Here is a 23,608-nt window from a genome sequence, read left to right on the forward strand (position 1 = left end):
CTCTCCACCCCGTGTGGGGAGAAACCTTTCGGGGGTCTGGAGCTTTGTCGTTTTGGCACGTATTTAAGGCCTGGTTTCCACCCCACTGTGCTGTGCACATGGGGCACACGTGGGTGCCATCCACAAGGCAGACCCTTGGGGGTTTGTGGGGTGGTTGGGGGCTGCCCGGGGCTGCCCCCAGTCCCCGTCCTGGTGTTCCTCTGGTGAGCTGTGGGCCGAAGGCATCCCGACCCCTCCAGGCCCCAGATGTGGTGGCCTGCTGGGGAGGGAGGCCTTCGGGGGCCTTTGTGTCTGATCCACCCTCCCCATACTGGTGCCCTCCATGAGCCTTGGTAGCTCCCGCGTTTCCTCTCTTGCCCCCGATCCTCCGACATTGCTGGACGTTTTCCCTGGAAAGGTGGGCTTTGCACTGTGCAGTGGCGGCCACCTCTGCCCTCGGGCCAGCGGACAAAGCCCCCTCCCTGGCCGCGGCCGGTGTTCCCGCGTCTGAGGACAGCCGGGGCCTTGATTTATAGAAAATGGAAGAGCAGACCTAGAAAGTTCTACGTCGCACAGAGAGGAACATTCCCACGTCCATAAATCTTTGTCTTCCTAATTAAAAGGCCCAGTTTGTGCGGGCCTCGGCCTGTGGAGGCCCCACCAAATACTGAAGCTGGGCTCAGCTCGCACGAGTCCTGGCCGCGCCGCTTTTGTTCAGAGATTAGACATCCTGCGGTAGCGGAGGCTTCGGGGCCCGCGGAGACGAGCCTGGAAGAGCAGGCATAAAATGAAAACATTTTCCCGATTATGACAGCCGCAAGCTGGAGGGTTCATCCCACCCAAATATTTAGCAAGCACCAAATAAACCACTGATGATGAAATAAAAGTAATTAAAACAAAACAAAACAGGGCGCAATAAATTTTAAAGGCAAAAGAATTTAGATTAAAGAGAGAAACAGGGAAAAGGAGACATTCATCATTTTTAAAGAATCTAGACTTCTGATAGCTCCCCACTCATCTTTTTTTGTTTACTTATTTATTTTGGGTATAATGAATGGAGGCAGATAGCGTTTCGTCTTAAGCTCTGGAGTGAATGATGGTAAAATTTTCTTAGCATTGATTCATCTTTCTTTTGTACAAGATAATGGCAAGTAGCAGAAAAATCTATTATTTTACATATATGAGCATTTTAACTCTAAATTAGTATATTTCCACTGAGGTTATATTCATTGAATGCCTTTAAGACCACATGCTTGGATAACATATTTTCCTGTATAACCTTAAATAGCTGTGATGGATATACCTGGTCAACTTAGTTTTTAAACTTGGATAACAGTTTATCCCTCAAAAGATCAATGCAATTTCTTAGGTTCTTTAAAAAATAAAATCAAGCAAAATATCAGCATTCTCCGTGGTAGCCAGTGCTTCTCAGCAGTTGTTTTTCTTTTTTTTAAAGAAAGTACCACGCAAAGTACTTTCCACATCATCGTTTCTATATAAATTCCACTATGGACTGAAATTATACATTCTCGCAGCACAGATGGGCTGATCTGTCATTACAACTGCTGGCACTTGTTGGAACACACAGCATATTTCAATTGTGGAATCAACAATTTCGAAGAACTGAGGTCAAAATAAACAAGTTGCATTTGTGTATAAAAACACTCTTATTAAATGAGCTGCTTTTTCCCTGAAAAAATGGGTAGAGGAGGAACTGGCCCTTTCATTAATTTTAATTTTTGGTCTTCTTCATCCTTTTTTCTTTAGACTCCAAATGTAAAAGAACCTTCAATGTTTTGATGAATTACCAATCTCTATCTTCTTTTATGGCACTAATAAGGCAATGCTAGCTATAATTCAAAATTGTGTAGTTTGGGACTTGATTTTTATCTCTTAAATCTCTGAGGGAAAACTGTTAACTTTCTGGCTGTTCAATACTGACCTGTAAAATTGTTTTGAGGCCTTTCTGAAAAATCAGACGGTAAATATTTTCACATTATAAAAGTACATTTAAATCTGAGCTTTGGGGTAGGGGAGGGGAATTCCAGGTAAGCTACAGTGTAGCTATAAACTTGAAAAAAAAATTATCTTGCCGAGATAACGAACTGCAGGATTTATTGGTTCATATCAACACACACCTGAAAGCAGAGCAGTTTTACAGCCACGATAATTTGCAAATGATAGTAACTGTTTATTTTGTGAATTTTTTCGTATTATGATGTAACCGGTTCTCGGGGTTTGCTTTGGTTTGGGTTGGTTTTGACTCCCCCTCCTTAGTTTTAAACGTTGTTTCTCTCTCTCTGAATTCTGGGTTCCTGCTCTGTGGTTGCTTCTCCTCTGCTCAGCATCCCTGCCTTGGTGGCCCGGGAGGGGGGCACTGATCAGGGGAGGCGCTGGCTTCTCTGAGATCACCACCGACGCAAGCCTCTGCATCCCACTTGTAGAAGTGATTTATTTGCAGGGATGTGCCCGATGGCTGCGTTGTTAGGGAATACTAAGATGAGTGCCGAACTGGCGAGACGTGCCTGCAATGGGGGGGAGTCCACTCTCTGCTGGTTCAGCCATGCCCGCGGCAGGGGTGGCTGCCCAGCCTTTCTGATGTTGGCCTTGCAGCCGTGTGCATGTGGCATGGGTCTGGGGGCCACAGAAGATGCAGCAAAGGCCAGCGGCCCAACTTCCCAACTCAGGAGTCTCAGAATCACCACGGGACAGCAAGAAACATGCTGCTGAGACTCTCAGCTGCTACTGGGGGTGGGTGGGTGGGTGGGAGTGCTGGGAAGGAAATGGGAAGCCGGGCACCCTGCATGTTCAAAAAGACAATGTGGCAAAGAGAGCAAGCCCACGGGCTCTGGGCCTGAAACCTGGGTTCAGACTGAGCTGTCTTTCTTTGCAGGTGGGATCGGCCAAAAGCAAGTTCTCTCACTTCTTCCTCGGTTTCCTCATGTGTAAAATGGGTGCGGGAAGCTTCCTGGGACTACAGGGGAAGCACTCGCAGCAACCTTGGGGCCTGGGTGCTTCCCATGAACGTCGCTGTTCCCTTGCTCTTATTTTCAGAACGCGCTGGCTAGGCGGGACTGTCACCTCTGTTCCACTGGTACAGACACCAGCCCTTAGAGAAGTCGAGCAGTTCCTGTGAGTCAACCAGCTGGTGAGGGTCGGGTCAGGACTCCACCTGGGCCTGCCTGCTACAAAGCCCAGGTTCTTTGTGCTGGACGCTAACCGATGCGTGCTGGGTGCTGCGTGTGCGTGCCCAGAAATTCATGGGATGGGGAGACCCGGGCTGGCACGTGTGCATGGAGGTGTGTGTGTGTGGCGGGCTTCATGAAACCCGTGCTCATGGGTGCATGGCGTTGGAGACTTCGCCACCGACCGACACCCAGGCCTGAGGGGCAGGCTGGTGTGGAGGTGCTGCTCCGTGCTGGGGCTGACCCCCAGACACACTTAGTGAGCCCTGGAGTCCGTAGAACTCCCCAGGGGTGACTGGGCCGCTCTCCATGGCGCCAGGACGTCCGGCCTCAGGGCCCAGGGTGGGTGGACAGTCCCGGAACTAGAGGGCCTGCGCCCCGGGGCCCCAGCTTGGCCTGCCGCCAGCTCCCCAGCCGGGTAGGAGGGCTGGGCGCTGCCATTTGCAGACCGGGTGGGATGGCCGGGAGCCTCTAGGCCTGGAGAGGAAATGGCGGTGCGGCAGCGCAGGGTGTGTGGGAGGCTGGCGGAGGGAGGACAATGCCCGGGCTGGGTAGCAGCTGGTCAGCATGCCCGCGTCCCTCCGGGGGGTGGCCCGGGCTGATGTGCGATATGCCGAGGTCAGCCTGCCAAGGCCCCATGTCCTGTCGAGAACGTGGCGGCTGCAGGAGGCGTGAGCAAGGTAGCACAGCCGCCCCCCACCCCCGTCCTCCACAAGGCCTCCGTCCCCTTGTCTGTACAGTGGGACGCCTGGCCCCGTGTGGATAGCCGTGCTGGTGGGCTCCTCACTCAGGCTGGTGGGACTGGAGACTGCGCTCTTGGGAGCTCCTGCCTGTCTTGGTCTCTGCGCCCAAACTTTTGTCAGTAAAAGGACATTGACATATCCTACCCACCAGGTGCTCCTGGGGCCCAGCGAGGGGCTACCACCCCCAGGAGAGGGACCTCTATGTACCCTGAGCTTCTGAGTTTCAGGATGGGCTGGATCTGGGGGGGTGGGGGGTGTTTGTGGGGTGCCCCTGGGAGGCGGCTTGGCAATACTGGCCTGTGTAAGTGGACTCCTGGCCCAGTTCCTTAGGAGCGCAGCCCTGCCTGGGATTCTTGGAGTGGGTGGGCTGCGCCCACATCAGTGGAGGGTCCTGGGGTGAGGATGCTGCAGTTCCCAGCCCCGCCGGAGCCCCTTGGCTGTGCTGCTGGATGCAATGGATGAGCCGTTGCATCCCCCCAGGCTGGTGGGTGAGGTCCAGGTGAGTGGCCCTGCCTCCTCCCCCACCAGCCAGTGCTATGAGGACAGCGGTATGGTAAGACCCTTCAGAGCCACCTTGTCAGCGTTTGGGGGTTGCTGCATTCAGGGCCCACCGCAGGATCGGAGGGAGTGTGCCTCCAGCTCGGGATGTTGATAATGGTGGTGATGGGCAGACAGTAAGCCACCAGCTCCTTTGGACACCGTCAGCACCTAGAGGGTGAGATGTGAGGGCCTAGGGCCCCCGCCCAGGGCCAGTTCTAAGCCTGAGATGGAACCTCTTGAATGGCCCCACTCTGCCATCATAGGCACTGCCTGTGATATGAACTCGGGTGCGTGGCTTGGATGCAGGCTCTGGGGGGACATCTGGAGCCCCACAAGCTGGCAGCCTCTGCGAGTGGCCTCGGCCTCAGCCAGGAACCCAGGAGGGCCATGGGTGGCCACTGTGGTCAGCACCCAGCAGCCAGTGGAAGGTGAGTGGCTGAGGCAGGGCGGTTTGGGGTGGCAGAAATCCCCTTCCCTGGCCTAATCGAGAGCATCGAGGACCCCCCCCCCCCAGGGGAGGGCTAGCACTCAGTTTGGGCCCTGGGATGTGTCCTCTGTCACCTGCAGGACTCAGCCCTGGGCAGTTGGGGAGCTGATCTTCGTCGAGCACACAGCAAGCGTCAGGGCCAGGGACTGTATTTTTTAACATCCATTTCCAAGTGTGGCATTTGGTTGCTGTTCAGTTCAGCCTACAGCTGTGTGCAGCCTGTCCTGGTATGGAATGTAAGAAAACTGGATGGATGTTGGCCCCTGTGCAGGTGTGGTCCCTGCCACAGAGGGCTTACAGTCAGGGCGGGAAGGGGATCTAAAGCCATTTTCTATATGAAAAAGACTGAGTCACTTCCCCAGGGTCACACAGCTGGGGGGCAGCAGACCCTGCCCTGGATCTCAGCCCTGTCCAGGGTTCCCATTGGGTGGGCTTCCCTCAGAGCTGGCCTCAGTCGGTCGCCCCCAGGCGCCCAGCACCATAAAGGGCCATGGCCTTTGGCCTGGAATGCTGCCCCAAGGAAGGCCCAGGAGATATCTTTGCCCCACCCTCTGGGAGGCCATGTGTGGTGCTGGTTTCTGGGGGGCCTGAGACCCTTCCCATCGGAGCTTGCTGGTTTGGGCTGTCCGAGGCCCCCAGGTCACACTCTGGGCCTTTGAGGTTGGAGGGGACTGGCCAGGTCATGAGAGTCCACCCAGCCTGGCGGCATGCAATGGAGAAAGAGGCTGGGGTCGTCCTGGCCCCCGTGTGCCTATGAGACACATACGGTTGTAGCTCTGGGAGCCCATAAGCTCTAGAGAGACATTGTCATTCAAATGCCCGCAATAAAAACCTTGTGAAATTCTGTAAAAACTTGAGCTAGGCAAGACCCTTTTTGCAGTACTGGGTGTTTTCAAAATAGTGCCTTCTCTCTGTGCCAGCCCCAGACCCTTGCATCATCCCAGGAGCCGAGGCATTAGCTGTGAGCCTGTGATCTTGTGTGGGTTTGTTAGGAGGTTGCCCTCGCCGTTCAAGGTCTGCTCTGGAATGGGGGTCCCAGAGTGAGGGGGGCCCTGTCAGGTATGGGGCTGGATGGTGATGCCAGGGTGCCCATGGGCCAGGCCAGGATGGACAACCAAGGGCCCATGTCAGGCCATGGGGTGTGAGGGCCTGCTGCTGGGGCCCCTGCCACACGTCACTCCCACTTTCCAGGGGCTCCGAGCTCATCTTCTCCCCTTGACACTCACTCCAAGGGCATGGGGCCTGCTGGGCACCAGGGGTGCAGTTGCGAGGGGACAGTAAAACCAGCAGTGAGTGGACTGAGTGCATTGGCTGGAGGGGATGGTGACAGCTTACAGGCCTAGCCCCTGCTGACAGGCACAGTGGGGTTGGGGTGGGCTTCATGTCATTGTCCAGTGCAGGACGCCCTTGATAAAACCTACAGCAGGCTCGGGAGTGCCTGGCAGAGGCAGTGCCCAGCTGGGTGGGGTGCTGGAGGTTAGCTCGGAACCCCCAGTGCAGGTCATGGCCAAGCAGTTCACCCGGGAAGGCTGCAGCCTGGTTTCTATTCCAGAACTGACTGGCAGGCTTGGATGCCCAGGCCACCTCCTGCCTCCCCAGAGCCCTCCTGCTCCCCAAGACCCCCCATCTGCATGTCTGTCTCCTGGGCTTGCCACGTCCTGGCCCCTCTGCCAGGCATAGCCGCTGCCCCTCCTACACCAACCCCCACTCCCTAGCAGCCCATGCAGGTCACATCTGCTTGAGTAGCCCCTGCCCCCAGGCCAATGCCTCGTCCCCATGGAAACCATGTGGGGTGGGGGCGGCTCTGGCCCTGTTTGGCCCATGGACCAGTTTTCCTTAGAGCCACCCTGACGACTAGAGCCCCTGCTGCCCAGGTCCCAGGCTCCCCTGGGGTTCTCTTCTCATGCCCATTGAGCACCCACTGGCCTCAGCGCCTCAGGCCTCTAGAATGTCTGCTGGGCTGGCATTTGTGGGTACAGCCTGCCTGGGCCTCAGCGACTGCAGTCTCAGACCCTAGAACTTGCTTAGCTGCTGGGGTCCTGGGGTCCAGGCAGGGGTCCTGGATCACCACCCTGGCTGGGCCAGAGACTCGCCAGAGGTCCTTAAATAAGCCCTCCCTTCCCGGACCTCAGTGTACCCATCTGTGTAATGAGAGACCGAAGCAGCCATCTCAAGCACTTTGCAATGCCCAAGAGAGAAAGGAAGAAGAGGGGGCAGGGAGGGAGGAAGAGAGAGAGTTGCAGCCACACCAGCTCTGATGGATTCTTGGGAGTGCAGTTTTGTTTGTTTTCAAGGAGAACTTTTTTCTCTAAGGGAAGGAGACAAGAAATTTGACCAGAGATACCGCCAGCGAGGCTAAGAGCCAGCCTGAGTGGTGGGCACATGCCCGCATGGGAGTGGGGCTGGACAGCTGTGACCGCCGGGCTCCCCTGGGTGTCTCACTTGGCACCTGCCAACCTGGCTGGGAATGAAACATGCCCGTGACAGAATCCAGAGGGCTCCGGAAAACTCCCCAGAAGGTTTTGGGAGGTTGGAAATGTGGACAGAGAATGAGATCCAGCTTTTAAAACTCTTGGCTACCTTCTCCTGCAGGGAGACTCGGCAGCCCCGCGCCCTGCCCTTTGCAGAGCTTCACAGGGTTTGTCCTGCAGGTGGTGGCGTCTTCCCCTTCCCCTTGTGAGAAGGGAGGTGGGGATCATCACAGGAGATGGGGTGATGGCTGCCTGGCCCCTGGGGACTTTGCCCATCCTCCCCAATGACTGGTTTGAATCCTCCCGCGGGACTTTCCACTCCCTCCTGTTCGTCATGAGATGAGGGAACTGACCGCTGCTGAGCCAGCCAGGCACCTGTGCTGAGCTGTGAGCATGCGCCTTCTTCCGGACAAGGACATGAGCCTCGGAGACATGGGGTCTGGAGCCTGGCCCAGGTCTCAGCCTCCGCATCTGTAAAACGGGGCCAGCTACCATGCTCGAGGGACAGTGTGAGGTTCAGACACGAGGAGGGCCAGGGTTGGGAGTTGGCACCCACCCGGCGTCCCTGGCGTCCTGCAGACCCGTGTCAGGTGAGCACTTACCTGGACCCCACCGGGGAAGACGGGTCGTCTCTCTGAACTGTCTGTGGCTGCCATTGGAAGGCCAGTGGCTGGTACCGGGCAGGTGTCCCCACTTTCTTGTCTCAGCCACAGGACTGAGTCTATGCCCAGCCCAAGTTCAAGGCCTCTGGATTTGCTGACAATCTCTGGTGGTAGGAGCAGCAGCCTGTGGGCTGGGGATGTCATCATTACTGCAGCCCAAAGTGGGGACACAGTGGCGTTTTCAGCATTCTCTGTCATGGGCAGAAATGCACCTTTTGTTTTAATTGTTACATCGTTCTAGCCACTGCCTCTCCCAGCCTACCCTGCCCTCCCAGAGAAAAAGTAAAAGGGGGTGAAGCACAAAGGAGCCAGTCTGCAGCCCAGACCGAGTGGTGATTTGGACATCCAGAGACAGTGGGATAATGTAGGGAATGAAGGAAATTTCCCCAGGGAGAGGGAGCAGAAAAGAAAGAGGAGATTAAGTGGCCAGATAATTACATAGGATGGCACAGTGATTTATGGCAAGGTGGCAGTTCCTCTCACCATCGCCGCTGCCCTAGAAACCAACTGCTGGAAGCCCAAGGCTGGGGGCTCTACTCAGCAGCCAGTTTTCTTTTTGTTTCCTGGGCCCAGTCCCCCACCCTACGGGCCTGAGGGAAGGGACAGGGCCCTGCTGTGCCAGGCCTTGCGTGTGTGACCTGGGGGCGGGGGCATTGTTTGAGTGTGGGGGCAGCTGGGACCCCTTGGAGTTGGAAAAGAGCACAAAAGTGCATTTTCCTGCCTTGGAACCTGAGCACAGCCCGTAGCTGCTCACTTTGCATGCACGTGGGCAAGGGTGCGGGGGCAGCTGACTCTGGCCCAGGCAGGCCCCTGGATGTTGGTGCTATTTGGCTCTGGGTGGCCCCCGCTGGGGGTCTCCTCTGCTGGGACCATAGTGGTTCCTTTCCCCTCCCTCCTGTGGATCCTGGGGGACCCCTCCCCAGCAGCTGACCTGCAGGGACATCCTGAAATCTGTTCCCCACCACAGCCATACCATTGCCAAGCCCAGGCAGTTCCGTCATCTTTTTCATCTCTCTTCTCCACCCCATCCAACTCTGCCCTGATTCTCAACCCATGAGTGGGTGCCCAGGTCTCCCTTTCTGCCTTTTTCCTATCCTCCAGGGCTCCCATTCTGCCCCTAGCTGCAGTCTAGTCACCCCGCCATGGGACTTGAAGGGCCCTCACTTCAGCCCTTTTCCCTCCACGGCCCTGTCCCCACCAATCTAGGCTGCAGCCAGCAGTTGCCTCCCTCTGGAAGCCTTCCCTGCTCTCCACTGCCCTGTACACCCATAGTGGGAATGGCCAGCTCCTATGGGTGCCCTCTCGGGGAGACTGCTTGCTGTGGGAGGACAGGCTATGATCTGCCCTGGATGCTAGTGCCTTATCCCATCCTGGCCCTGAGCAGGCTCTCAGGGAACATTTTGCAAGTCAACGAGACAGAACCCAGCAGCAGCCTCCCCACACCTCATGTCGTAGTATGGATGGCCAGGCTTGCCTGGAGTCAGCCTCAGTGTTGAGATACTTGAGGAAACATGTTGGCAGAATTTGTTTTTGCTTCTCCACTGACTCCTCTGCCTTGCCAGTGAAGTCACAGCTTATCGCTAGATGGTGCCCCTGTACCCCAATGGGAGGCCCAAGGCTGCAGCCCCAGGGTAAGGTCCGTTCTCCTGGCCACTGGGTAGGACTAGTGCCCCAGGTGCCCACTGGGAAGATGAGCTCTTAGTGGTAACAGTGGAAGGTTCTGTGTGTTTTCTTTGCAGTTCATTAGGTGTGAAAGGAGGGGTCTGAAAAATGGGCCACCTCCAGTGGATCCATTACATGGTCTGTTAATTTAGGTCGGAGATTTCCAATTCCCCAATTTGCCGCAGGGCCTGCCTCTGCTGCTCAGCCCTCCTCCTCCTGGAAGCCCTCACAGGCTCCCCAGCGACCCTCCCCTCCTCTGCCTTGCAGTGGATGTGGTCTTGGCCATTGCTCACCTTTGTCCTGGCACCCACCTGAGCAGCCCAGCACCTTTGGCTGCCTGCAGTGGGTGTGAAACAGGTTCATGTTTCAGGCCTATTGAAAAGCATGTCTTGGGGAAGATGCCAGTGGGCAGGGGCCTCGATCTCATCCCCGGCTCTGCTACTGGTCTACTGTGTGATCTCGGCCAGTCCCACTCCTGCTCTGAGCCTCAGTTTCCCCATCGTTATTGCCATCTCTTTCATCTCATCTCTGGTTTTTGGTAGGTCTCTGGAAAGGTCCCAGGGGACTGTCTCGGAGTGGCTGCCTTGGGAGTAAAGCATTCCCAGGCTCTGCCTAACATCCCACTTCTGGGATGTCTCCCCAGGGGCTAGAAAGGTTCCTGTGTGAAGGTACAGATGTTTGTCTAGTCCTTCCTATAAATGTGAGGGACCAGAAGCAATTCACCAGTCTCCTGGGCTGGTTCAAGGGGTAAGGTATTGTGATCAAGTTCCCTGGTGGAATGTCTTGTAGCCATTCAAGATGATATAGCCAGGATATGTAACTGTATGGAAAACACTACCAGGGGAGGGCAGGGGGCCGGCTACATGGTACTCTCTGGGAGCCCCTCCTAGAAATGGGTGCATATGCTTGCTGCGTCTGGAAGGGAAGGTTACAGTAAGTGACTTGTTTCTTCTTTCCCCTTTTCTCAATTTTATAAATCATGCTTAATGAGCATCTTTTTTTGTGTTGGAAAAAATTATTTAAATAACAAAACTAAAGATTTGGTGAGAATGAAACTGATCCATCTGAATTATCATCACATGTTCTCTGATGTCAACAAAATGTGTCAGAGGACAAGGGGGTGGGGATGGGGGCACTGTCGGTCCAGGGCGCTCTTTGGCCCTTAAAAAGAAGTTGAGAGGGTTGGGGAGGAAGGAGGGGGGTGCTGCGGAGGTCCGGCAGCTTGAGACTCATGTGACCCAGGTGCGGCTGGTGCCCAGCAGCCCCGCTGCTTCAGTCCACGTCGCCCCGGCCAAGTCTGCTGAGCGAGTCTCAAGTCCTCGGGAAGTACTGTTTGTAAGGAAATGGGGTTTGGTCTTCTGTTGTGCTAGAACTGGGGGCCCCCTCCTTTGCCATTGCGGGCAGCTTCGTGGCGTGTGACCGAACCTCTCTTAACAGCACTCAGGCTGCGTGTGTGAGCAGGGTGTAACTTTTCCCGAACTAGCTGGCAATCTGTATGGTGACAAGAGCGGCCTCAGGTGAGAACCTACTGTATGTGCGGGGCCAGCTGTGGGGAATTTTTGCTCATGCATTTTCTCTTACTTCTGAATGGTAGTCGTGACTATCCCCCCTTTTAAGAATGAAAACAGGGGCTCAGAGGTCAGGTTCCTGAAGGCCACGCAGCCAGAAGAGTTTGCGTGGGCCCTCACTGCTAGTGACAGCTCTCCCTTGTCCTTGGGGGTTGTGGCCTCCCTCGGGCTCTGGCCACCCGCTCACCGCCAGCTCCTGAGCCCCTGCCGGACCGTTTGGACCCACGTGAAGTGGCCCAGCCGGGAGCACAGCCCTGACTTTGTGCTTCAGACGAACTCAGGGAAGTGGAGGACTGGCCTCCCTCAGCCTTGCTGGGGCATTTCTGGCCCATGCCTCAGCCTGTCTTGGGGCCCTCTGAGCCTGTGGGTATCTAACGTGGCATCCTCCAGGGCTTGGCCTTCCTGTGCTGTTTTGGCCCGTAAGTTGAGGGTGTGTTCTATGCACGGTTCACTAGCGACTTGTATGTGTAAGGAAGGCACTTCTACATGTGACTTCTGAGAGGGCCCCAGTTTAATCCTGAGGTGTGGATAAGGCTGGGCGGACTCCTTTGAGGGGCTGGGGATCTTTGTGCCCAATGGGTTGGAGCTCCTGCTAGGGGTCAGAGCCTCTGGGCCCTGTGCCTTACCCCAAAATGCATGGGCTGCCCTTGCAAGCACATCTCCCAGCTGCCCCCTTACAACCTTTGCATGGGGTCCCCCTCTGCCACAGGCTCAGAGCTTTCTAGAAGGAACCATGCAGAGGGACTGACCAGCCCTGCCATACAGTGGACCACCGCGTGGTGTGTGGGTTCAGAGGAAGTAGGCCTGACATGGCCTGGAGCCCCCACCCAGGGCTGGTGATGCTGGGCTGGGAGTGGGGTGGGGGGAGGGGATCCTCCATGATGGGCATCCCAGCCCTGGGCTTCGGGCATCACTTTACTGCCCTTCACTGTGTTGACCACAGCCCTGTGAGGTGGAGGGTGGGGGGAGGCCTGTCCTGGATTCATGCGGCCAGCAGAGGCAGCCCAGTCTGCCCCCCTCCCCCCGTTCCCCCTACACCCTGCTCTGTGGCTTGGAGAAGTGGAGAAAGTTTGGGGGTGGGACCACCAGAGCTCTGGTTTCCAGGGACCCCAATTTGGAGCTCAGTCATGACCGTGAGGTGGGAGGGGTAGGGAGCCCCTGGCCACCCCCTTCTCCTACCACCTCAGCACAGGGACCCACCTGTCCTACTGAACTCCCTGGCCTGGGTGTGACTCCAGGGTTTCTGACAGATAGAGCCAGGGCCCCAGGACTGTACCTCTCTTCGCAGCTGGAACTCCACTCACCTGTCGTTGAATGTCCAGAGCAGGCCTAGGGTGGCCCTAGAAAGGAGGGAGGCAGGGCCCTTGGCTGCTGCCCCCATAGGAGGGAGATGCTGTAAGGGCCTCTCCCGGGTCTTTCAGCAGCGACACCTGGTTTGGCTGCTTTCCCGCCTCGCTCCTGCAGGTGGGGAAGGGAGGGGCCGCTGTAAGCCAGGCTGGGCGCTGCCCGTGGTCCGAAGGGACGAGTGGGTGTGGGCCCCATCCATTCCCCCTTCTGTCTTGGGGCTCCCCAGCCTGTTCTTTTCCTGGGGATGCCCATGAGCTCATCTCACCTGAGATGAGCCCATCCCAGGTGTAGCCGGGTGAGGGCAGGGCTGATGGGGCTCATAGCAGGCAGGGTTCCCCAGTGGCTGCTGGGCGGTGGGGAGAGGGCAGGTGAGGGGCTGGGCGGGGCACCGGGGAGCACCAGCCAACCTTGCCAGCAGCAGTCTTTAAACTCAGCACCCCATGGGGATCATGTACCCCACCCCCATCCTGCAGGTGGGAAACCTGAGAGTGAGAGATGGGACGTGGCTTGAGGTTATACAGTGGGTTGTACAGGAGGCAGGATTTGAACCCAAGGTGTGTGCCTTTGCACCCCAAGCCCTGGGTGGGTCTGGGGACGACTGTGCTCCTGAGTATTCCTGTACCTGGGGATCCGTGGGAGCCCTGTCTATAGGGAGCATGGCAGACAGATTCTGGAAGGGTCTAGACAGAAATAGCAGACTCACAGACCCCACTGCCTGCTTGGTGTGGCTGTGCCAGCCTTCCCAGTGCCTTCCCACCAGGGGCTTGGTCCCCACACCCTCCCCCGCCAAGGGCTCAGCCAAGGCAGAGGTTCAAGAAAGGAGGCTGCCTGCGGGGTCTCTGGGTGCCTAGGTTTGTCACTAGACCCAGCAGCTGACCACAGCCCAGCAGAACTCCTGGCCATGGCTCGTCGGCCTTGGTCTGGGATTTGCCATTGCATTATCTGAATGATGGGTCCTGCTTGGGGAGTACCCAGGTGGCTGGCTGGAGGCTTGGGCCAGGCCTCAGAGTCAGCCTGGGCCCTTGCTTGGCCTTCTGGGCCTCCTCGCTCCTGGGGCATTGGAAACAAGGTGCCTCTCACTGGCTGCGAGGAGGGGGGCACGTGAGTCACCACTTGGGGAAAAGGCCCAAAGTCAGCTCATGCCTTACAAACCCCAGTTAGTGGGGGTCATTCCAAAAGTGGGAGTGGTAAGAGGCTCCTCCTGGGGGCTCTTCCCGTCATCACAGGTCACGTGTGCATGTAACAGATGTTTTCGGGGGGCCTCTAGGGGGCTGGTCACTGTGCTATACCCAAGGCACACTGTGCAGGATACGGTCCCTGCCACGGAGCTCCCAGGCAGTGGGGGTACACACATCAGCAAGCCCATTTGACAGGACCCCCAGGAGCTGCTGCTGGAGCTCAGGAGGCCTCCCTGGAGGAGATGGCCCGAGGATGGTAGGAACTGGGTCTTTGGTGGTGAGAACAGCTTTCCAGCCTGAGGAAACAGTGGGTGTGAGGGCAGGACTGGGGCGAGGGGCTGAGGTCCCCCCACCCCCCAAGATCCCCGGCATGGGCAGCACTGGGAAGGAATGGCCCGGCTGTCCTGGGAGCCACCTGGAGCCTCACCAGCCCCTTCCTTTCCAGTTGCAGGAGGGTTCCACGGCTGGCTGCTGGGGAAGCCAGCGGGTGGGGGTCTGTTTTGAGTGTGTCAGTCCAGGCACCAGGGTGGGGTGGGAGTCAAGTCCCACAACGGTTTTGTGAAGCTCTTCGCCTTGGAGTGAACTCAGGCACCCCAGTTCCTGGTCCGTAGCCAGAGACTGTCAGTCCATCTTGCCGTGGGTGTGGGGAGTGGATGGGGAGTGGGAAGGGGGCTGGCTGTGCTCACATTTGCTGGGGCTGCTCCAGGAACCTGCACTGTCTCTGGGGTTGTTACTGTATGTCGATGTAATAAGGTGCAGTGAGACACGCAGATGCACGCTGATCTGGGGGTGGCTGGCCGATGTCCCCCACAATTCCAAACCCCAAAATCAATAGTTAAGGCCCAAGAATGCCCTTCAGGCATCTGCTGGCCTGGCTGGGTCCCCCAAGCCTGGCTGGGTCCCCCATGGCGACCATAGGGCTGATCTGCTCTGCCATCAGTCAGGCCCCACTTCTCTTGGTAGTAGCCCCTGCAACACCAAGGAAGGCTTCACCAGGCCTCAGGCCCAGGGACAGGCCCAAGGCGTCATGTTGGGCTGCGGGGATGAGGGCTGCTAGAAGGGTCACACCAAATCCCTGCCCCACTCTCAGGGTGTGGAGCCGCTGGACCTGCTGAGCTGATGCCCTGGTCACCTTGTGTCTTGCAGGACCAGAACATGGTTGAAGAAAGTAGGAGCCTGACCTGGGTTGGCTGAGGAGACCTTCTGACCTTCCGACAGCTGGCCCAGGTAGATGCGTCTTTGCCCTGGGCTGGTGGGGCGGTGCTCCCTCTAGTCAGAAGTGTCCCAGAGGTGGAGGGGAGCTGGGAGGCTGGCGGAGAGGGCGGGGACTGGACGGATCATTCAAAAAATGGCAGCACAGCCCAGCCTTCACAGGCCCCCACCTACACCAGTCCCCCCAGCTGTAAGACGGGGAAGGAAAGCAGAGTTTCCCAGGCCTAGCCCAGCTGGTGGTTCCCAACCCCCACCTGCCCTCTCCTGGAAACAGCAGGGCGAAGGCCTGGGGGCAGGGAGGGTGAAGTGTGGGGATTCTCCTGAGCAAGACCAAGAGAGGTGGGCTTAGGGCACACCCCCGATCCTCCAGCTGGGGCTCAAACCCCTTCTTTATTAGCTGTCCAATCAGTCTCCTTTGCTAACCCAGCCTCAGTCTACCCATTTAGGACACAGTGATGGAGTCTTGGGGACTTGAATCCCAGAGTACCTCCCATTCCTGCCCAGGGAGTGGGACACCCTCTTTGCACATAACAGGCACCCCAAATTGTCAGGGGCTTATAATTGACTTCAGGAAAAGGAGAACACCCAGGTCTTTGGGCCAAGCCTGGCCCTTCCTCTCCCTCCCCCCCTTTGCCAGAGCTCTGCCCAGTCCAGCTCCAACTGGGTGCATCGAGCCCCCCCTCAATGTAGTGCCAAGCAGGCTGGAGGGTTGAAGCAGAGCCATGCCCTGCTGCAGGCGTATGCTGACTTAGGGGCAGTTATGGGCTGAGCAGCTCTTTTGGCAGCCTCTGGGCCAACTTGACTCTATGCAGAGGGTCAAGAGGAGTGGATCAGCTCCCAGCTTCATTGTGGCCATATGGCTTTGCAGTGTTTCCATAGCCCTGGGACAACAGTGGGGACGAGGCGACTGCTGGGAGTCCTGGTGGCTCTGCAGGGTGGTCCTGGGGCTGCTTGCCTGTGTCAGGGAACAGGGCACATGTGGGGCCTGCCAGAGGCCTCAGAAGCTTACCCACCAGCCCCCCCCCCCAGCCCCTAAAACTTCTCTGGGCAAGCTCACCCACATAGCGCCTCCCACACAGGCCTGGCTGGTGGCCCTGAGTGCTTGTGGGCATGGCCACACCACAGAAGGGGGTTTGCCTCTCGCACAGGGTTGGATTCCTGGGTCCCAGTCTGCTGGCCTCCACTCACAGACCTCTCCCAGAATGTAGCTTCTTGCTCGCAAATAAGGCATCCAGACCTGTTTCTCAACTCTCAGTAGGGCAGGAATAGAAGAGGAAGGAACCAATCCCAGCTGAGAATTGGGGGTCAGGCTGGGCACCAGGCAAAGATGAAGCCTATACCCTCTGTGATGGGATGGGCCTCGGGAGGGTAGCTAAGGTGTTATTTATATGCTTGCTTGTTTATACTCTGCCACATAAAATAGTGTTAAGCAGCTTAGAGCAAAGATGGACAGTCCAAAAAATAAAAAATAAGCAGCTGATGAAATTGGGGCAAAGAGAACATCAAAGGTAGGCCAGGAAGAAGAAGCCATGTCATAGGAACCTTGCAATTGCTGGTGACCTGTGATTTGCTCTGAGCTTCCTAGCAGCCAAAGCAAAGAAGGAAAGACCATCCCTTACAGGGAGAGACCTTCAGGATATACCATCAGCAGTAATGGTGAGAGAGAGTTGACTGGGGCTGATGCTCTAGGAAGCTCCTCCAGACCCCAGAGAGGCCCCCGAGCCCCTATGCCTATGCCTTGCTCTATTCCTCTCCCCATTCTCTGCGACTCTTACTTTATTTTTTTCAATTCTTCCCAACCCGGAGAGGGGGTGTGGAGGGTAAGTTATTTTTCCATATGAAAAACCTAAATTAAAAGGGCAGCAAGTTGTACCTGGTGCCAGAATCCCCGTCCTTGCAACCACACTCTGCTGCCTCCTGGAGAGGACTAGTCGGAGAAAATCAGGGTGTGTAGGGTATTTGGGCCATGCCAGCCACAACAGCTTCCTGGATGGTGAAGTGTCCTGCAGTGCTAGGGGGCTGCCAAGTTGAGCCTAGGCCTTAGTGAGGTCTTAGGGCCCGGTGGGCCAGAGCCAACAGGATGCATACGTTGGGACCCCGCCTCTGACATGTGCACGCCTGGCCCAAGACTTAACCAGCATCTCATTTCCCTCCAGGTCTCGCCCCTTCCTCTGGCATGTCCCCAGTAGACGCCCGAAGCCCAGGTAGCTGGCTGCCGAGGCACAGGTCAGTGTGGTGTTGGAATGTGGGTGAAAATTGCTGTTCCCCTCTCCTGCTGCCGTCCTCAGTGGGGCACACTGGACTCTCACATGTAATATGCATATGTGTACCCATGTAACATACACGTAACACGTGACACATACACATGTGGCCCGTGATTGTGAAGGACTCAAGCCCAGCAGGTGCTCACTGCAGGCCTGCACAGGCTCGACTGGCCTATTTCTGACCTTGACTCTGACCGCCCCACAGCCTCTTCTGTAGCCCAGGGCCCCAAGGTCACAGGCGTATTGGGGACTCACCCAGGTCTCACCCTAGGAGATTGGACCCTCCATTTTCCATGCTCCCTTGCTGCACATAAGCCACGTGAAGCTCCTGTTTATAGGGGTCTGGCCATCTCGAGGGGTCCAGAGTGGGGGCACTTGGGCAAGGGGCAGCGGAGAGCCAGGCATTGACAGGGCCCTAGACCCATTTCTCCTGTGGCCTCAGTGAGTGAGAAGGTCCCAATGGACCACCATTTGCTGCAGGCCTCCTGGGTCTGCACCTCAGGGAAGGCTGCTGGAGGTCCCAGGCCCCTACCCCCTGCCCCACCTGAGCCAGCCTGCTTGGAGGGTTGCAGTCTCCAGGGGAGGGAGTGTGCCGGGGGCTGGGGTGGGCAGGCACTCTGTCGCCATGGTCAGGGGCGGCCTGTTCCAGGGTCTGCAGGAGACCCCTGGCTGTAGCGTGTGAGGGAAGCAGTGTAACCAGGGCTGGACCCTTTGCCATCTGGACCTGGCATGTTTGCAGATCGTGCCTGCCCACCCGACTCGGCAGCCGCTACCCGAGGCCATTCTGTCTGCATGCGGCACCTGGCCCCCAGCTGTCGTCCCCAACCTTCCTGCCAGGCAGGGTGAGGGGTGGGGAGACATGAGGGGGGGCAACTGGGAGGACTGGGCAGGATGAAAGGAGAAAGGGGGTGACGGCCAGAGAGAGGGCGATAGTGGAGGAAGGAGGAGACCAGATGCCGAGGCAGTGAGGTAGAGAGAGTGGGGGCAGCAGTGGGGTACAGAGCAGAAATGCCCCTGGAAATGCCCCCCAGGAACTGCAGGGCCTGTAGATACACAGACTCCAGCTGCAGGGGCCCCTGGTGGCTACGTGCTCTGGCTCTTTTGCCCTCCCCCCTGGGGCTCAGGCCAGCCTAACACCGCCACATGGCCCATGGGGCAGACAGTAGACCCCACCCGTAGGTGGGGTGGGCAAACGCCTTGAGTTGTGGTCTACACAGGGTCCCGCACGAGATAGTGGTGCATTGCTGACACCCAAGCAGGTTGCCCAGAGCTGAAGGGGCCCCTGACCCCGGTGCAGTGGCCAGAGCCTCAGTGGCTGTGGCAGGAGCCCGCGGGCAGGGTTTAAAGCAGCCACCTTCCAACAATGCAGTCTGTGTTATTTGAGGTTGTGCCATGCCTGCCCACTCCACGGGCCCAGGGGCCTCGGCTTTGAGACCCCTCCCAAGTAGGGGCAGGGCTTCCTTACCCCCTCATCCTGCCATCAGCCTCCCTCCCTGTGCTGGCCTGGAGCTGAACAACTCATCCACTGCACAAAGAAGGAACAGAGTAGGACCTACCTGTGGGTGGCAGGCGGCCCCCAGCCCCTGAGTACAGCCAGGACCCCTGGTGGTGATGCTGGCACTGGTGGTGGTGAACTGGTCATGGGGAGCCTGGCATGTGGGGACCCGGGGGTCCGAGGTAGACAGAGCAGAGCCCCCTTCTGAGTGTTCCCTAGGGCTTGGGCCTTGGAGCTGAACCTGGGCCTCAGGCCCCTCGTGACACCCACTGGCTAATGTGGCTCTGGATGGTGGGCAGCCCACTTGGGGGTCCTCAGAGAGTACCATGGCTGAGGACCAGGCACCTGCGGGCCGGGCGAGGAAGGCCAGGGCTGAAGTGGGGACACAGTGCCTGTGCCAGGACACAGTGGGTGGCCCCCATGCTGTGCGCGGTCTGGAAGACGAGGCCGGCACTGCCTCGGTGCTGGGTGAGAGGCTGAGTGCCCCCCATGCTGACCACCCGGCCCCTATACTGAGCCCTTGGCCTGCCCGGGGTTTGGCTTCCTCACCTCTTGGGTCCTGCACATTCTTATTCAGCCCCAGGACCACCCTGCAAGTTGGGGCTTGTCGTCTCCATCCTCTTCACCCAGAAACAGGGTCTCTGAGGGGCTCTACTCACCCCAGCGCCAGCCAGAGGGGATGGGCTCTTTGCGAAGCTGGCTTGGGCTGGGGCAGCTGTCAGAGGTCCTAGGGCAATGGTGGCTCACTCTGCGCAGTTGGTTTGTTTCCATCTGGGTGTTGGGCCCTGGAAAGGGAAAGGCCTCAGCACAGGTGGCCTCCAGCTTCTCCCTGCTGTCAGTTTCTGAGACCTGAGGAGTCGGTGCCCTCCCGCCCTGCCCGGCCAGCGGAGTGTCTGGGCCCACCATAGCTGGGGCTGCACTGACCACCCTCCCGTGCTCTGTGGTACCCTGGGTCCCTGCCCGTGGAGCAGCCACCCCCTTCAAGAGTCAGCTCAGATGTGGGCTCCCGGGAAATGGTGGGGGCCACTGGATCCTGCCCTGCCCTGGCTAAGCCGGCCACTCGGCCTGACATCCCCCAGGTTCGGATATTTCCCCTAGACGTTAGTTAGCTGGAAGCTTTACTGTGCCCAGCCCAGGGTGGGTGAGGAGCAGGCTCCCAGCTCTGTTCCTTTGCCACCTTCTGGTCTGGGAGTGCTGGGGTGCCAGGCAGTGTGGCCCATCACCCTCCTGGGTGTGGGGTTCCCAGGGCCACACGGTACAGAGGGATGTGAGCATTGTCATCAGGAGGTCCCTACTCCCGGCACCACGTAGCCTTGGTCACTGCTTCCCTAAGACACCAGGAGGAGGACGGCACCTGGGCTGGCTGTGTGACCGAGGGCAGGTCACTCAGCCTCTCTGTGCTCCACCACTCATCAGCTGAAACAAGAATGGGCGAGCTGACTGGTGTTTTGTTCTCAGGGTGGTTGGAGGCCCAGCTCAGGTGCAAAGCGTCTGTCCCCTACCAGCTTCCCACAGGGTGTGTGTGCCTGGAAGTGGCAAACACGGTGGCAACTGTGTTTGAACTGTGAACTGTGTTCAACTGTGTTGAACTCAGACCCCATGGCTGTGAGGCTTGTTTGCCCCCCACCCGGTCATGCCCTAAGCCAGCAGGTGTCCTCTGGTAGGAGCACGCCTGGGAGAGGCCCCCAGCAAGGCCAGCTATTCTGTTCACACCCGGGAGTTGTCAGGGCAACTGTGGTTACAGAAGTGGCAGGACTGGGGCACCTGCCCGCAGCGCCATGTTGCCATGGCAATCCCCACTTGCGAAAATGACTTGGGGCTCAGCTCCCAAGTCCAGCCCCACTCTCTTGTTTTGAACCCCGATGCTGCCTGTGGGCTCTCGCGCCGTAGGTGCCCTCCAGCCCAAGGCCGGGCTGCGTCCGCAGGTGAACCAGTGGTGTCCTCCTTGCCCCATTGCCCATGGGCATGTCCCCTGCTGCAGCCAGGCCAGCCTAGGGAGACTGCTGGCTGGGAGCCGGCTTGGGCTGGGGACTGCAGGTGGCTGGGCCCCGACCCAGGGCCTCCATCTACCTGCTTGTCAAGTGGGAGGGTAGCTCGGCCCCCCAGAGCAACTCCATGCATTTCTGTTTCACGCTGGGAATTTCGTAAAAGGCACCTGCAGACCGTGGCCTTGGCGGGGGCGGACAGCGTGTGCGCCGACGCTCCCTTCTGCTGCAGCTCACAGTGTGTCAGGCAGGGCCCTCCGATGCCGGGCAGGGGGCCTCACCACCTGGGGGAAGCCATGGAAGTTGGGGCAGGCCCAACTGGAGGCTGCCCCAGCTTGGGCGAATGAGGACCCGCCTTCCAAGGGAGCTGAGCCTTGGGGCAAAGGATTTTTAATCCAGAAGGAGCCCAGGCCGGAGGCGCCCCCCAAGCCTGTGTCCACCCTGTGCCTCCCTCAGGGCTTACCAAAACCGCCTCCTCTGAAAGATGGGTGAGCAAGGCTGCCGCGGTCCTGGGCACACAGGGGCCCAGCTGGATCCCACAGGATTCCCCCTGCCCAGCCCTCAGCCTGCCCAGGGCCCCTGGGAGGGTGATGGGGCCCCTAGCAGCCCAGGGCAGCTGGGGAGCTCAGGCACAGGGAATGTCCCATTAAGGCCCTACCTGTCCTCCTTTGTCAGGCCAGGTCCGCCCAGGCTAGCAGAGGGCATCAGTGTGTGCCCAGAGCGGATGTTTCTTGTTCTCCTGCCTGACTGCGCGCGGCTCTTTCTGGCCCTTTCCTAGGGCTGGCTTTGTTATCCACGATCTCCACAAAATGGCCACGGCACCCCTCCGCCATTTTGTGGCTGAGCTTGGGCAGGCACCCGTGGGGGAGGGACACAAGGAGGGTGGCCATTGCCTGCTCGCCGGCCCTGCGTGGCTTGGACAGAGCCCAGGGCTAGCCCCTGCCCCAGCCTGACCTTGGCCATGGCTGCTCTCGTCTTGGCACCAGTGAGCTGCTTGGCAAGGCCGTTGGGAGTCCTGGCCCCTCACCCAGCCCTGCCCAGCCCCCGCTGCCCCTCAGATTTCCCCGCCAAGCAGAAGGAGATACTGCAAACTGGAGGCCAGAAGAGTTGTAATTAAAGCCATGCACATGGAGTCCTAGGCCACCACCAGGGCCAGTGCGGAAAGTTTTAGAAATGATGCCTGAGTGGGAATGGGCTTCGGGGCATGCCTTGAGCAGGGGTGGGACTGCTTTAGGCTCCTCAGAGGAGGAAAGCAACACCGTCTGTCCCCTCTCTTAGAAGCCTCCAAGGCACAGAGAAGAGGGCAGCCTTGGCGTACACCCGTACCCTTTGTGGCCTCTAACCTGGCTGAGGAGACTCGGTCCTCCCTGTACTCAAGCAGCCTTCCGGTCTAGAGAAAGACACCGCCCATCCTCAGGAAGCAGGAGCAGGGGGGCTTCCTGGAGGAGGCAGGCGCCCAACAGAGCCTCAGGGCACTGCTCATCAGCTGGGCTTCTCCAGGGGCCAGGACCAACCGTGGGTCTGGGGCACCAACACTAGGCCCAAACGGTGCTCCCTCCAGCCCCTTGCCAGGCATGGCCCATGTAGCCCACACCCTCAACCACCCCCGGATATGTGTCACAGTGCCACCTCGGCAGCGCCTCTGCCCCCGCCAGTCTCCGGGCCGCTTGTGCACCCTTCTTTGTCTGCCATGTGTGCCCACTCACCTGCCTTCCAGCCCCCAGCGGGTCAGAAGTGCATGTGCCCAGGCAGGCGTGATAATACCAGAAAGCCTGGCAGCCAGGGAGGAGGCCAGAGGGCAGAATCTGGGGGGTACCGGTGTGTGCAGAGCCAGCTCTGAGGCCTCTCCCCCGCCAAGGACTACGTCTCCATGGCCTTGGCCAGTGGAGGGTGGGCAGTCAGGCCCTGTGGGAGCTCTGCTCTCCCAAAGCCCATCACAGGGCAGTGTCTCCCGGAGGAAGAAGCAGAGTCGAAGGAATTTCTGCATGGAAAAGCAGAAAAGGACATTTAATAAATGCACTCAAGGGTCCGAAGGGACGGTGCCCGGTCGCCCGCATGGCTGCAGCTGGGTATCATGTGAAAGGAGAGCCTGGAAGGAGGGCGTGTGCTGAGGAGGCAACCGCGGGCAGGGCTCCTTTGCCAGCCACCTGCGGGGTCCCAGTCAGGCCTCCGTGGCTCGGGAAGGCAACTGGATGACACCCAGGTCCTTCCCAGACACCCACTCCTTGCGGTTCCCGGAGAGAACATTCTGTCGCAATGAAGCAAAGCCTGCTCGGGCTCTTCTTACCCCCAGGGAAGCCCCACCAAGTCCGGGATGGGCGGGACACCTCCCACCCACCTGTCCAGACTCGTGCTGTCCCCCATGCCAGGTCCCCCCAGGGCTACTGGGAGCGCCTGGCTCCCAGGGCAGGGAAAGCACTGCGTGACGGGGCTCGTCCCAGAGGAGCCCCTGGGGATGGGGCTGCTGCGGGGCTGGGTCTCAGACACGGCCTTTGCAGTGATGGGGCTGCGTCCGGCCCACCCGCCCTCAGCCCCATCTCCCCGCCTCACGACCCAGATTGTGCCTTGAATTCAGGATATTTTCAGATAAATACACGCCTTTGAGGTCAGAACTGTTGCCTAATGGTTAAACATCAGGCAGAGACACCCGCGGGAGCAGAACGCAGGGTTCTGCAGACTAGTTTTTTGCCTTTGGACTCCAAACAGATACATTTACTTAACCCTGCAGTTAAAGGACAGCTGCCCTGGCCAGCTCCCCCTTTTTGCACACATGGCCCCTCGAGCTGCCCCCTGACCACTCCAGGAGTGGGGCATCGTTGTCACATTTTTC

The 23,608-nt window shown here is 58.4% G+C and overlaps 1 protein-coding gene across 8 annotated transcripts in view; it reads left to right on the forward strand.

Moving 5' to 3' along the window:
• LOC143691130 (uncharacterized) overlaps positions 1 to 23,608 on the forward strand; it is a 56,710-nt gene that overhangs the window by 27,530 nt on the left and 5,572 nt on the right. For 7 of the 8 annotated variants that reach the window (XR_013179360.1, XR_013179361.1, XR_013179355.1 and 4 more), the window contains exons 2-3: positions 14,969 to 15,049; positions 17,191 to 17,260. Coding sequence is in view for 1 of the 8 variants with exons in the window: in XM_077169172.1 (XP_077025287.1) it covers positions 14,969 to 15,002 (34 nt within the window). In the remaining 7 variants the exon portion in view is untranslated. Of the gene's footprint in view, positions 1 to 14,968; positions 15,050 to 17,190; positions 18,434 to 23,608 lie in introns of those variants that run through there. The other variant, XM_077169172.1, reaches the window with a different exon arrangement.

The sequence above is a fragment of the Tamandua tetradactyla genome, chromosome 7 (assembly GCF_023851605.1).
Source record: "Tamandua tetradactyla isolate mTamTet1 chromosome 7, mTamTet1.pri, whole genome shotgun sequence".
In the NCBI taxonomy this organism is placed as follows: Eukaryota; Metazoa; Chordata; class Mammalia; order Pilosa; family Myrmecophagidae; genus Tamandua; species Tamandua tetradactyla.